Here is a 13,742-nt window from a genome sequence, read left to right on the forward strand (position 1 = left end):
GTTTGGCGGTGTTGCACACTAGTGTAGCATTGTCCAAGAGAGTGTCACTGTCACTTTTCATCATGCGGACAGCAAGCCTGGTGTTATCCATTGCGACTGACGTTGAGCCAAGGAAAACGTTGTCCACAGGCATAAACTGTGTGGCGCAAGGGGGGAGGGAGGGGGGGGGGGGGCGGGCGCATGAGGCAGAATTGTAGTTGCGTAATAGTAGCAAATGAGCAATTACTTGCGAATACGGTCGTCTGGCGTCACCATTGTAGTTATACGGAACACAGGCGATGACGGTGGCGAATAATACCACAATGTGGACACAATATGGAATACTTTTATTGCCACATAGATCGTACACAAGACAAGCCACTGACCACAACAAAGCCATAAGCGAGACTGACTGTCACAGAATTTCTGCACTGTGTTCCGATCATCTGCCAGCGATGCTACTTGTCTGTACAGTGTGCCCACAAACCTTGAAATACATAACAAATTCTTTATCAATATTTATCAGTACTTCGCAGAAAATTTAGGGGTGAAATACTAGTTAGCAGAAAGTGACAAATCGCACATATCGCATTTCAATGTTGTCGAAGGTATACAAGTTATGAATTCGGAAACTCTGAGAAATCGCAACTAAAAATCGCACTTAACGAAAAATAGCATTCAAAGGAAACACCGTCGCATTTCAGTTCACCTGTGTGATCGGGAATGATAATGGTATGTATACCCTTACAGTCTCCATACTCCTCCATAAAAGTGGAGGCCTAATCTTTGGAAGGTGCCAAGAAAATTGTCAACGTGGCCCCACAGAAAGAGATCCAATGAGGTTAGTCCAGGTGAGTTTGAAGTTCCGCTAATCTGACGCTGGAAAGTGTAATATGGAACGCAGTAGTGTGCAGCAGATCCGTCGTACCTCGTTGCTGGCGCTGTGGCTTCCGTATTGATATCAGCTTTTCGCCGCTTCTTTATCTGAAATACCCCAGCGTTAAGGGGCTCATCTATGGGGCATGGAAGCCAACTTGGACGCGTACGTGGACACGTAAGGAGATGTGATTTCCAGTGTCGTAGGCGAGCGCTCAGAAACCATCACATGGGATGTACTCACCAACGTGATTTTCAGACTTTAATACGATTTGCGACTGCAACACAATCTAGCGTCGGTTATTGGCTATACCTGTGCACATTCAACACAGATCTTGCTTCTGCAAGCGGATACGTGTGGAAAAACCGTTAACTTCATTAGCTTTTCTCAGAAATGTGCTGATGAATATAATGAAGCACATTGTGCAGGAGTCTATGGTTTGAAAAGCGCCAAATATATTGACACGAGATCTTTAAGAATGCTGCATTTCCTCGTAGATCATTGTAACTGATGCCGTATTTCAATAAGGAAACAAAGCTTATAATATTTTGAGGAGCTAATATTTATGTCCCTATCATTAACGAAGATCCATGTGTCTACATAACACTACTTTTTTACCTCGAGTATTTTCATGTTATACTTAAAAGTATTTTACATTTCATCATAATCAGCGTGAAGGACCACATACACTGGTTGTATGAAACATTATGAAACATCTGGAGAGGTTCATATTCCCGTCTTATAAATTTTCATTTAAAGTGTAAATGTCATATGGAATTTGTGACTGGAATATCCGACCTGGTGGAAAATGTTCTTCCTCTGCTGCCGGCCGGAGTGGCCGAGCGGTTCTAGGCACTACAGTCTAGAACTGCGCGCCCGCTACGGCGCAAGTTCGAATCCTGCCTCGGGCATGTATGTGTGTGATGTCCTTAGGTTAGTTAGGTTTAAGTAGTTCTAAGTTCTAGGGGACTGATGACCTCAGCAGTTAAGTCCCATAGTGCTCAGAGCCATTTGAACCATTTTTTTCTTCCTCTGCTCTTTCGTCCCTCCCATTGCGGATATGTGAGAGTTGTTTCTTGTGTGTCTTTGTACACTGTATGTGTAAGAAACTATATTGCAGTTTTATCTTTATGTTCATATGATGATGATAATGAGAGGAGGAAGAGGATGAAACCCAGAGCTTGCACGTAGCCAACTATCCTTGAATAGCACCAAGGGGAACGTCGAGCTGAACATCTCCACCTGATGGATGGATCAACAACAGTATTACATGCCCCCACTTAATCAGAAGTTGCAGAAAGTTTTGGAATTTAATACAGAACATTGGCACAGAGACTGTTAATCAGGAACTTTGTGCCACCACGCCCCCCCCCCCTCCCCCCCCCCTCGCCAACAAATAGTGGCACTAAAGACTTCACCCTTCACTAGTATTCGAACCAATTTACCTCTGAGTCGAGCACCATCACACAGACGTGCTTTAGCGACCTCGGCTAAGGTGGTAGATTAGTTTCCACATAGACGTGGTTTCTGTGGTGTGACCGCCAGACACCACACTTGCTAGGTGGTAGCCTTTAAATCGACCACGGTCCGTTAGTATACGTCGGACCCGCGTGTCGCCACTATCAGTGATTGCAGACCGAGCGCCGCCACACGGCAGGTCTAGAGAGACTTCCTAGCACTCGCCCCAGTTGTACAGCCGACTTTGCTAGCGATGGTTCACTGACAAAATACGCTCTCATTTGCCGAGACGATAGTTAGCATAGCCTTCAGCTACATCATTTGCTACGACCTAGCAAGGCGCCATTACCAGTTACTATTGATGCTGTAAAACATGTGCCGTCAAGAGCGATGTTCACCAATTATGGATTAAAGTTAAGTATTCCAGCAGCTACATACGTTTCTTGCTAGTATAATTTCCTTGACCTGTTCCAGACCTCACGCCAGCCTGCGTGAGCTAAAACGCGTGCCTTTCGGCTTCGTCTCATAGTGGGTTGGCTGTCTTGCCAATCCACAACATTTGGCGACGAGGCCAATTCGCGTTCGTATCGATACTGCCCTGATTTACTTGTGTAATGGCTTCGCCACAATCTCCAGATGTACTGTCCGAATTTTATCGCTTACAGAATCAGCAGACGCAGGCATTACTGGATGCCCTTGGACAGCTCGTCCAGGGTCAACGTGCAATGCAAAACGATGCGGCGGCCGCCGCTCCACCGCTCACGCAGCCACAACACGCAGTTGCACCGACTTTTCGTCCTTTCGATGCTGCACTGGAAAGCTGGACGGAGTGGTCACGCCAATTTGGATTCCATCTCGCCGCCTACAGAATTCAAGGTAACGAGCGACAGCCTTTTCTTTTGTCGTCCGTTGGTGTGCACAGCTACCGTGTGATAGTCAAATTATTTCCCCGACGCGATGTAGCAACTCTGTCCTACGACGAAATTTTGTCTGCATTAGATGCATATTTCAAAGAATCCGTCAATGTAGTTGCCAAACGGTATACCTTCTTTTGTACAAAATGTACGGCCAGTCAGAATAATTGGGAGTGGGTTGCAGCCTTGCAAGGCCTTACTAGGGATTGTGCTTTTGAGTGTGAATGTGGACTCCCTTATTCAGATACTATGGTGCGTGATGCAATTGCACAGAACGTTTCTGATGTTCGTATACGGGATCAGATTTTGAAACTAGTCAATCCCTCCCTTCAACAAGTGATGGACATATTGGATCGGCAGGACACACTTGACTTTGATCAGGAATCACTTGAAACTTCGCCACCCGTGTGTCAGGTTAACCGGCCCGCCGGGCGAGCTGCAGGGAACAGTAAACAGTTCTCGCACCCGGCTGCACCACAGCCACCTGGCTCTCAGCCACGTGTACCACGCCGGCTAGCAAATGCAGTGAAATCATGCCCGCGTTGTGCTACTAGACATTCGCGTGAGAATTGCCTGTCACGCCAAGCTATTTGCTTTTTCTGTAATAAAAAAGGACATGTTCAGAGTGTTTGCCAGAAAAAGCTCCGATTGGACGCTCTAAACCGTTCCAGGCCCTTTGCTTCGCGCCAGAATCGGAATCGAACCAAGGATACTCAGGCTCGCGACACTTCGCCCATGGAAATTCATGTAGTTCACTCCACTCCGCCCAGTGCTACTCTCTCTCACAGTGACTGTTTTCGTCCCACAAATAGTGTGCGTCGACATCGCCGGAAATCCCGTCAAGTCGCAAGTGATTTTGTACCAGTGTCACTTCACGATGCACGAGACAGTCGCTCTTGTCGTCAACAGGACAATAAACTTTTTGTGGACTTGGACATTAACGGCAATGTGATACCATTCCAGCTCGATACCTTGGCTGCAGTTTCACTGATCAATCAAGACACGTCAAACAGCTGGGCACACCTCCGCTATGTGCTGCAAATGTTTAGTTAAGTAGTTATTCAGGACAAGCGATCCCTGTGTTAGGACAGTGCAGCCTTCTTGCAACATACAAAGGACAAACAAAACTCGTGTCATTTTACGTCCTTCGTTCTTCTGCAGCAGTGAACTTGTTTGGTTTCGATTTATTTCAGTTGTTTAACTTGTCTATAGTAAATCAGGTCCTATCAGTGAACCAGACTGTGCCTTCAGACAGTGTTTCTCGTCTATGTGAAGGATTTGCAGACATTTTTGCACCGGGCCTCGGTTGCGCTAAGAACTATAAAGCACATTTGGAACTGAAAGTCAACGCGCAACCGAAATTTTTCAGAGCGCGCAATGTTCCCCATGCATTGTGTGATGAGGTCGCAAGAACGTTACACGATTTGGAATCTCAAGGTGTAATTGAATGTGTGCAGGCTTCCCTCTGGGCATCCCCCTTAGTCATTTTGCAACAACCTTCCGGAAAATTGAGACTTTGTGTGGACTTCAAGGCAATAGTGAATCCACAACTAGCGACTGCAACTTTTGCTTTACCCCGCCCGAAAGATCTTTTTGACAAACTGAGCCCGGGTAAATATTTTTCGAAGTTGGACCTAGCAGATGCGTACTTGCAAATACCGGTGGACGAAGAATCCCAGCGCGTTTTGGTGGTTAACACACATCTTGGTTTGTATCGATTCAAAAGACTGCCATTCGGGTATGCATCCGCCCCTGCATTGTTTCAGCAATATCTACAAACTGTTTGTGCGTCGGTCCCTACTGCAGCAAACTATCTGGACGATATTGTGATCTCCGGAAAGACGGAAGAAGAACATTTAGCCAATCTCAGAACATTATTTCAGGTCTTGCGACAAAATGGTCTTTGCTTGCGGAAGGACAAATGTGTGTTTTTTGCTCGTGACTTACCCTATCTGGGACACGTACTCAATGCCCAAGGCATACATCCCAGTCCAGAGCACCTCCGTGCCATACAAGACTTGCCTTCGCCGCAGAATTTGAAACACCTACAGAGTGTGCTGGGAAAAATAAATTGCTGTAACAGATATGTGCCACATGCCTCTTCCATTTCAGCTCCGCTTCATCGCTTACGCCGTAAGGGTGTTCCGTTCGTCTGGACGACGGAATGCGAACGCGCTTTTCGCCAGTTGGAATCGGCGTTGCTTTCCAATACTTGCCTTACGCCATTCGATCCCCAGAAACCCCTTTTGTTGATGGTGGATGCATCGGATTTCGGGATCGGTGCTGTGCTTGCGCACAAAGATGTTTGCACGATCACCCTATTGCCTTTGCGTCCAAATTGCTTTCGTCTGCGCAAAGAAATTATTCACAGATCGAGAAAGAAGCTTTGGCTCTCGTATTTGGTGTTACAAAGTTTCATGATTTCTTGTATGGTCGTCACTTTACCATCATCACAGCCCACAAACCTTTGACATCGCTTTTTCATCCGACCAAGCCTGTACCTCGATGTACAGCGCAGAAATTCATTCGCTGGTCTATTTTCCTCTCGCAGTACCGATACGATATCTTGTATCGGTCCACTGCTAAGCACGGAAACGCCGATGGGTTCTCCCGTTTGCCTGTTGCTGAGGATAGAGCATTCGATTCCTCCGAACTTGCTTGCATGTTCATTGATTCGGAAACCGATGACGTGGTAGAATCGTTTCCGATTGATTTTCGTCGTGTAGCTACAGCCACAGCTGCCGACCCTGTCCTTGCTACCGTATTGCGTTTTGTTGCTGCGCAATGGCCCTTGTCAAAGTCACGGATCGAGGATCCGTTGGTTCGCCGATTTTTTGCTCACAAGGAGAGACTTTTTGTACGACGTGGTGTTTTGCTGTTGCGTTCTGATAATGATCAGTCCAGGGTCGTGGTCCCACGTTCGTTACAGTCCTCTGTCTTAATGCTTCTCCACCAAGGACATTGGGGTATAGTGCGAACGAAACAACTTTCTCGTCTGCACTGTACTTGTTTCGGAATCGATGCTGCGATTACGAATCTGTGCTCTTCTTGCATGGCGTGTGCCGAACAACAATCCGCACCACCGTGGAAATTCTTTGCATGGCCAAAAGCCACTTCCCCTTGGCAACGCTTACACATCAATTTAGCTGGTCCCTTCTGGAATGCTCGATGGTTGGTTGTGGTGGATTCATTCAGTAATTTTCCTTTTGTTATCCGGATGTCTTCCACGACGTCTTCTGCCACCATCCAAGCATTGTCCGCTATCTTTTGCATTGAAGGTCATCCACAGACTTGTCTCCGACAATGGGCCACAATTCATGTCCACAGAATTTCAGTCTTTCTGCAAAGCCAATGGTATTCAACATCTGACGTCCGCGCCGTTTTCGCCACAGTCAAACGGTGCCGCTGAACGATTGGTCCGAACTTTCAAGTCACAGATGTTGAAGTTGAAAGAGTCGCATTCTCGGGAGGACGCGTTATTGCTCTTTTTGTCCTCGTATCGCTCTCAGCCCCGAGATGGTCGCTCGACGGCTGAGTTGCTTCACAGTCGCCCTCATCGAACCTTGATGTCTTTGCTACATCCATCGCATCAGGTTCCTGTGCAGCGGCAGCCACCTGCTTTTGCTCCAGGCGACGTTGTCTACTATCGCAACTATCGAGGTTCACTGCGTTGGCTCGCAGGGCGCATTCTTCGCTGCCTCGGCCGCGCTATGTATCTGGTTTTGGGGGCCTCTGGTGAGGTGCGTCGGCATCTCAATCAGCTGCGCCTCTGTCGTCGCACGGGATCTGCCGCTCCCCGTCTGCTTTCAGCGACGGTGCCGTCCGGTCAGCGCCCTGGGGACCCATCTACTGGCCCGCCTCAGCCCCAGGTGTTACCGACGCTGCCTTCCATTTTGCCCCATGGCGACGCGCCGCCGCCGCCTGTTCTCCCGCCGGCGACGCCCGCAGTGGACGCGTCGCTGCAACCGCCGGGCGCCTCACTGGGTCACGCGCCGCCGATCGCTTCCCGTGACCAGTTGTCCTCCGCCATGGAACTCTTGCCCGCTCCGGACCATCTGTCGTCTTCGCCCATCGGGTTCTCCGGCTCGATGGAGGTCGACCCTTCGGCCCCTCCTGTCTCTCTACGGGCGCATACACCGCATGTTGGCGTGCACCCTGGACTAGGTTTTCAGGCGTTTCCTAGCTCCCCTCGGACCGAATGGCAGGGTGCGGGTGGCACAGCCTCGCCTGTTGTTAGGCTCCCCACCTCGTCGCATACGTCAACATGGGGTTCTCCCCACGGCGGGCGGAAGCCTTATAATACAACCGTTCGCCGATTTGCGGGGGAGGAATGTGATGTCACCGCCAGACACCACACTTGCTAGGTGGTAGCCTTTAAATCGGCCGTGGTCCGTTAGTATACGTCGGACCCGCGTGTCGCCACTGTCAGTGATTGCAGACCGAGCGCCGCCACACAGCAGGTTTAGAGAGACTTCCTAGCACTCGCCCCAGTTGTACAGCCGACTTTGCTAGCGATGGTTCACTGACAAAATACGCTCTCATTTGCCGAGACGATAGTTAGCATAGCTTTCAGCTACGTCATTTGCTACGACCTAGCAAGGCGCCATTACCAGTTACTATTGATGCTGTAAAACATGTACCGTCAAGAGCGATGTTCACCAATTATGGATTAAAGTTAAGTATTCCAGCAGCTACGTACGTTTTTTGCTAGTATAATTTCCTTGACCTGTTCCAGACCTCACACCAGCCTGCGTGAGCTAAAACGCGTGCCTTTCGGCTTCGTCTCATAGTGGGTTGGCTGTCTTGCCAATCCACAACAGTATCCAATCTGGAAATTTGGAAATTATAACCCGTCGAGGGATAAAATATAATTTTCTGAGGGGGTAAAAAAAAAATGCCTCAGCTGTTTCGGTCTCGAAACCAAATTATTTGTAACATATGACACATTGCTCTGCTTGTCAAATGTATGTATAATCATTATCTTTATCACATAAATGACGCACTATGTACATATTTTGCACTTTGTGTATCCTGCATGTATAACAGTAAAACTGAGACATATTCGCCACATATGCTCAAATATCTCATGAAAATGCCTTCTCCAGGCTGTAGGTAGTTCCTGCAATAGATCAGAAATTGCTTCGTTATTGATTTTGGAATAATAAGCGAACCAACTGTCAGCACAATAGCAACTCTGAAACGGCTTCTATACTGCTATAGGTACTATAGTGTATTGTTGTTATTATTATTATTAGCGGCAGTGGCCAGGCACAAAGCATAGGCAGCCAGTTCAGAAATGCGGAGTCCAGTAGTGAAGTGAGCTAAAAAGCTTAGGCCTAAGTAAAGTGTACACATTTTAATTCGGTAGATTTTAAATGGAGATGCAGGAGGTGGTGAAGCAAGTGTCGCCATGGAGACAACTGCAGCAGAGGAAGTATGTTTCCTAACAAGTATTTACCTCAATGTCGATAGTTGGCTTTCTTTTGTGAGAAGTAGTTTTGAGTAACACTCACAGTGCACTGAGAATTCCATAAAAAAGGGTTGTTCGAAATAAGCATACCCATAGTCTCACTGACGCATTAGTTTGTGGTTTAACAAACACCTATAAAAATTAAATATTATTTATCATTCATCATTTTAATGCTGTAAGCGTTCAAAGAAGTTAGTATTGATTCCAAAGCGTAGTTAGGCAGTAATCTTGGTGGGGGGAGGGAGGGGGTATTATCTTGTACCTGACTGCACTCAGGGGTTATGGTTTTAGAAAATTTGGAACCACTGACTTATAGAAATCATAATGACCAAAGAATGGAAATGTTGACAGATGTGAAAATTACCGAACTATCAGTTTAATAAGTCACAGCTGCAAAATAATAACGCGAATTACTTACAGACGAATGGAAAAACTGGTAGAAGCCGACCTCGGGGAAAACCTTTTTGGATTCTGTAGAAATATTGGAACACGTGAGGCAATACTGACCTTACGACTTATCTTAGAAGAAAGTTTAAGGAAAGGCAAACCTACGTTTCTAGCATTTGTAGACTTAGAGAAAGCTTTTGACAATGTTGACTGGAATACTGTCTTTCAAATTCTAAAGGTGGCAGATGTGAAATATAGGGAGCAAAAGGCTATTTACAATTTGTACCGAAAGCAGATGGCAGTTACAAGAGTCGAGGGGCATGAAAGGGAAGCAGTGGTTGGGAAGGGAGTGAGACAGGGTTGTAACCTCTCCCCGATGTTATACAATCTGTATATTGAGAAAGCAGTAAAGGAAACGAAAGAAAAATTGGGAGTAGGTATTAAAATCCATGGAGAAGAAATAAAAAATTTGAAGTTCGCCGATGACATTGTAATTCTGTCAGAGACAGCAAAGGACTTAGAAGAGCAGTTGAACGGAATGGACAGTATCTCGAAAGGAGGATATAAGATGAACATGAACAAAAGCAAAACGAGGATAATGGAATGTAGTCTAATTAAGTCGGGTGATGCTGTGGGGTTTAGATTAGGAAATGAGACACGTAAAGTAGTAAAGGAGTTTTGCTATTTGGAGAGTAAAATAACTGATGATGGTCGAAGTAGAGCGGATATAAAATGTAGACTGGCAATGGCAAGGCAAGCGTTTCTGAAGAAGTGAAATTTGTTAACATCGAGTTTAGATTTAAGTGTCAGGAAGTCGTTTCTGAAAGTATTTGTATGGAATGTAGCCATGTATGGAAGTGAAACATGGACGATAAATAGTTTGGACAAGAAGAGAATAGAAGCTTTCGAAATGTGGTGCTACAGAAGAATGCTGAAGATTAGATGGGTAGATCGCATAACTAATGAGGAGGTATTGAATAGAATTGGGGAGGAGTTTGTGGCACAACTTGACAAGAAGAAGGGACCGGTTGGTAGGACATGTTCTGAGGCATCAAGGGATCACAAATTTAGCATTGGAGGGCAGCGTGGAGGGTAAAATTCGTAGAAGGAGACCAAGAGATGAATACACTAAGCAGATTCAGAAGGATGTAGGTTGCAGTAAGTACTGGGAGATGAAGAAGCTCGCACAGGATAGAGTAGCATGGAGAGCTGCATCAAACCAGTCTCAAGACTGTAGACTACAACAACAACAACAATGACCACCACCGAAGTACCGTTTCGCGATATCTTACTGTACTAAATCATACCGCAAAAATTGCGATTTCTATGTTTGCTAATTGTGTCAGTTCCTTAAAATAGCAGATTTTATTAGTTGGCAGACTGTAACACGAAACTCACCAGATACGGCATTTTTCGCCTTGTACACAATACAGGGTATGCTCGATTCAGCAGGAGACGTAGAAAGGTGTCAAGCGTAGCATTGGCTCACGTTTCGCAGCAAAGAGTCGGACTTCGACAGGACTTAATGCGTTTTTACGCACATGAATGCTATGCTACGTGAATCTCCACATTGTGACGTCACAAACTGTTCTTGCTCCACGTCCTCGTCAGTCAGCACGGCACCTCGAAGGCTGGCTCAAGTACTGCGTGTCATTTGCAATTAACTTAACACGAGAAACTGGCAAGACACTGGTACGTACTGCAGCCATGAGGTCGTCGCTGCTGCTGCATAGGAGGAACAGCTGCATGACGGCGACGGCCAGGTAGGTGACATTCTTCACGGTTTTGGACACGTCCTCTGCTTCTGTGGACTGCAAACACAGGACAATTCTTAGTAGCATAAAGAGAGATCTGAAGATATGATTGTGGCGTAATAAACGCAGGCATCTCAATTTTCATCCATCTTATGTGCTTATAATGTTAAATGATACATTTTCATTCACTTTTCAATGCTCTAAAACGCTTAAAACAGTAGATATACAGCTGGAAGTCTACAAATTGTATCCATTACTCCAGCAGTTAACTACTGCGCTGTTTATAAGTCCATGGTAAACACAGAGTGCCTAGCACACGTATCTATGTCGTATTAAGAATAATTTTTCTGTGTTGATACACGGGGCAGTCACAATGTTTGTATCTTTACCGCAAAATCGTCAAACTGCAAGCATGAAGCTTGGTGGTGGTGTTGGTAATTTTACACAAATATAAGAAAGTTCGTTTACATGTTGATGAGAAACAGAGCACATTTCAGTATCTATTTCACAGAATGAAACAAAGTTGAATATATCAACTAATATTCATCCCTTTAAAGGAGAAATGAACTTTGTCACCTTAAAATTACAGATAACAAGAAGAGAAATACAGGCATAAAAAAAGTTCAAATGTGTGTGAATTCTTATGGCACTTAACTGCTAGGGTCATCAGTCCCTAAGCTCACACACAACTTAACCGAAATTATCCTAAGGACAAATACACACATCCATGCCCGAGGGAGGACTCGAACCTCTGCCGGGACCAAATACAGGCATCAATCTAATGTACTTTAAAAATGGTGATAATGTTCATTATTGCTCGATTAATGCTCTATCTTGACTAATTTTAAAACAAATTACAAAATACAAGAAATCTAAGTTCATATGTGATATATGTGTGCCAAATGTTAATTAAAAAAGAAATTAGACAAATGAGTAGAAAACTGTTTAAAGGAGACACCATTTAGAATAGAATTACAAAGAGTGAAAAAAATTACTATTCAAAATTATAATGATAAAAATGAAGGTACCTTTTTCATTTTATGCTGATTTTGTGAGTTTATTATAGAAAACTGATATATGTCAGCTCAATTCAGAAGAATGTTACACAACCAAATATAAAAAAATGAACCATCTGCAGTCTATTATTATAAATTATTAAATATGCTAATGGTGATTCTACAGGTCCTGTAACATATGGAGGAGCTAACAAAGCAAAATCTTTATATAAATGATTAAAAAGTAAGTAGAAACATTTTCAAAGTATACTGAAAACTTTTAGCAATGGAATCATTAACAAAAGAAGAAAAGAAAATATTTTAAACCAAAGATATGTCATATTTGTGTAGCAAAATTCCTGATTTATTAGTAAAACTGAAAAAAATTTCATCACAAAATTTAAATTCTTAAATAACTCACAACAAATTTGGCAGGTTTTGAATCAAGATAAAAGAAAAATGAAGATGAATAAGGGGACACTCAGTAAAATAGAAGAATAACTTGAAACACAAGATAAAAATTCTTAAAGAACTCATTACATTGTCAACAGGTGTTGATGAAAGTTTAAATAAAAATGAAGATGAACTGAAAACGGTACGTAGAATTAAAAAATGTGCAAACAAAACATAAGTGATCATTATCATCTAAATGATTAATTTAAATGTATAGTAAATGTTTATTGTATCTTGAATTATCAGGTACCAAACTGTGAACACATATATAACACATAATTAGTGTAATCTTTCAGGACATAATTCGCATCTTTATATTAAAGAACAAGGAAATATTAAGTTAATTGAGAATAATTAAGAAAAATATGCTTCAGAAAGAAAGGAACAGATTAAAAATTAGGTTACTAGATACATTTAGATTTATGGCTTAATCAATAGATAAATTGCCATTTCACTTGAAGGAAGATCGTATGGAAGACATTAAAGGAACTTTCCAGAAACAAACCACATCTAGTTGAAAGAATGAGAGTTTATCCCAATGAATATTTGAATAAAAAGAACAGATTTAAAGAACATCAGCTACCACCCAAAAGTGATTTCTATAGTAAGCTAAATGAATGTGCTATAAGTGGAGATTTAGGAGTGCCTGACAGCTTCCATGCAACAGCTGGCGTTCATGAAGGCTTAGCCCTGTGTCTGCTGTTCTTTGTTACCGCAGTAGATACAATAATGTGTAACCAACAAAAGTGTGTATCATGAACAATGCTATATGCTGTGATGTGATGCTATACGTGGATAACAGAAAGGATCTTGAAACTCAAGTCCAAACACAGTATGATTATTTGCACTGATTTCGCCTTCGTGTAAACATCCACAAGACTGAGTGTCTGGAAAGGCTTCCATTCCATGGAACTATACGAATTAATGGAGCTCCTCTCACCAAGGTGGACACATTCTGACATCTAGGCCTTTCCACTCCAACGTAGAGTGGCGCTCGACGTTGTGAATTTTGTTTTCCACTCCGATGTCGAGCCTCTTCCGACACTCCTTCTCGCGGCTCCCACATGCTCAGTTCTCGATTCTGAAATTACTAAGCATCAATTGTGCTTAGCGCTGTCATCTAGAGGAACCCGTGTTAACTCTATGTCGAACAGTTGCAGTTGCGTTCAAAATAATGTTGGAATTACTCTGTTCAAGTTGGGGCACGTTCAGTTCTTTCTAAGTAAGGGGTTTAACAGCTTTTAGAGGAATCACTAAGTGACAACGATAGTGAGAGTGATTTTGATTATGACAGTGGTTCATTTCTAAACAGTTCTAGTGTAGATGATGAAAACCGTGATAATGTGCATTTTTCTAGTGATTCTGCAGAAGATTCATGGCGAATGTGGAGCGAAAATGACTCTGACTTTTCCTTTTGACGATGCAGAGCGTGGTCTTATCACTGAAACTGGTAAT

The 13,742-nt window shown here is 43.9% G+C and overlaps 1 protein-coding gene across 2 annotated transcripts in view; it reads right to left on the reverse strand.

Annotated features, from left to right (window-relative positions):
* LOC126455451 (uncharacterized) overlaps positions 1-13,742 on the reverse strand; it is a 237,078-nt gene that overhangs the window by 86,679 nt on the left and 136,657 nt on the right. The window contains exon 4 of one of the 2 annotated variants that reach the window (XM_050091203.1): positions 10,786-10,896. In XM_050091203.1, the coding sequence (XP_049947160.1) occupies positions 10,786-10,896 (111 nt within the window). Of the gene's footprint in view, positions 1-10,665; positions 10,897-13,742 lie in introns of those variants that run through there. The other variant, XM_050091202.1, reaches the window with a different exon arrangement.

This window comes from Schistocerca serialis, chromosome 2, assembly GCF_023864345.2.
Source record: "Schistocerca serialis cubense isolate TAMUIC-IGC-003099 chromosome 2, iqSchSeri2.2, whole genome shotgun sequence".
NCBI lineage: Eukaryota > Metazoa > Arthropoda > Insecta > Orthoptera > Acrididae > Schistocerca > Schistocerca serialis.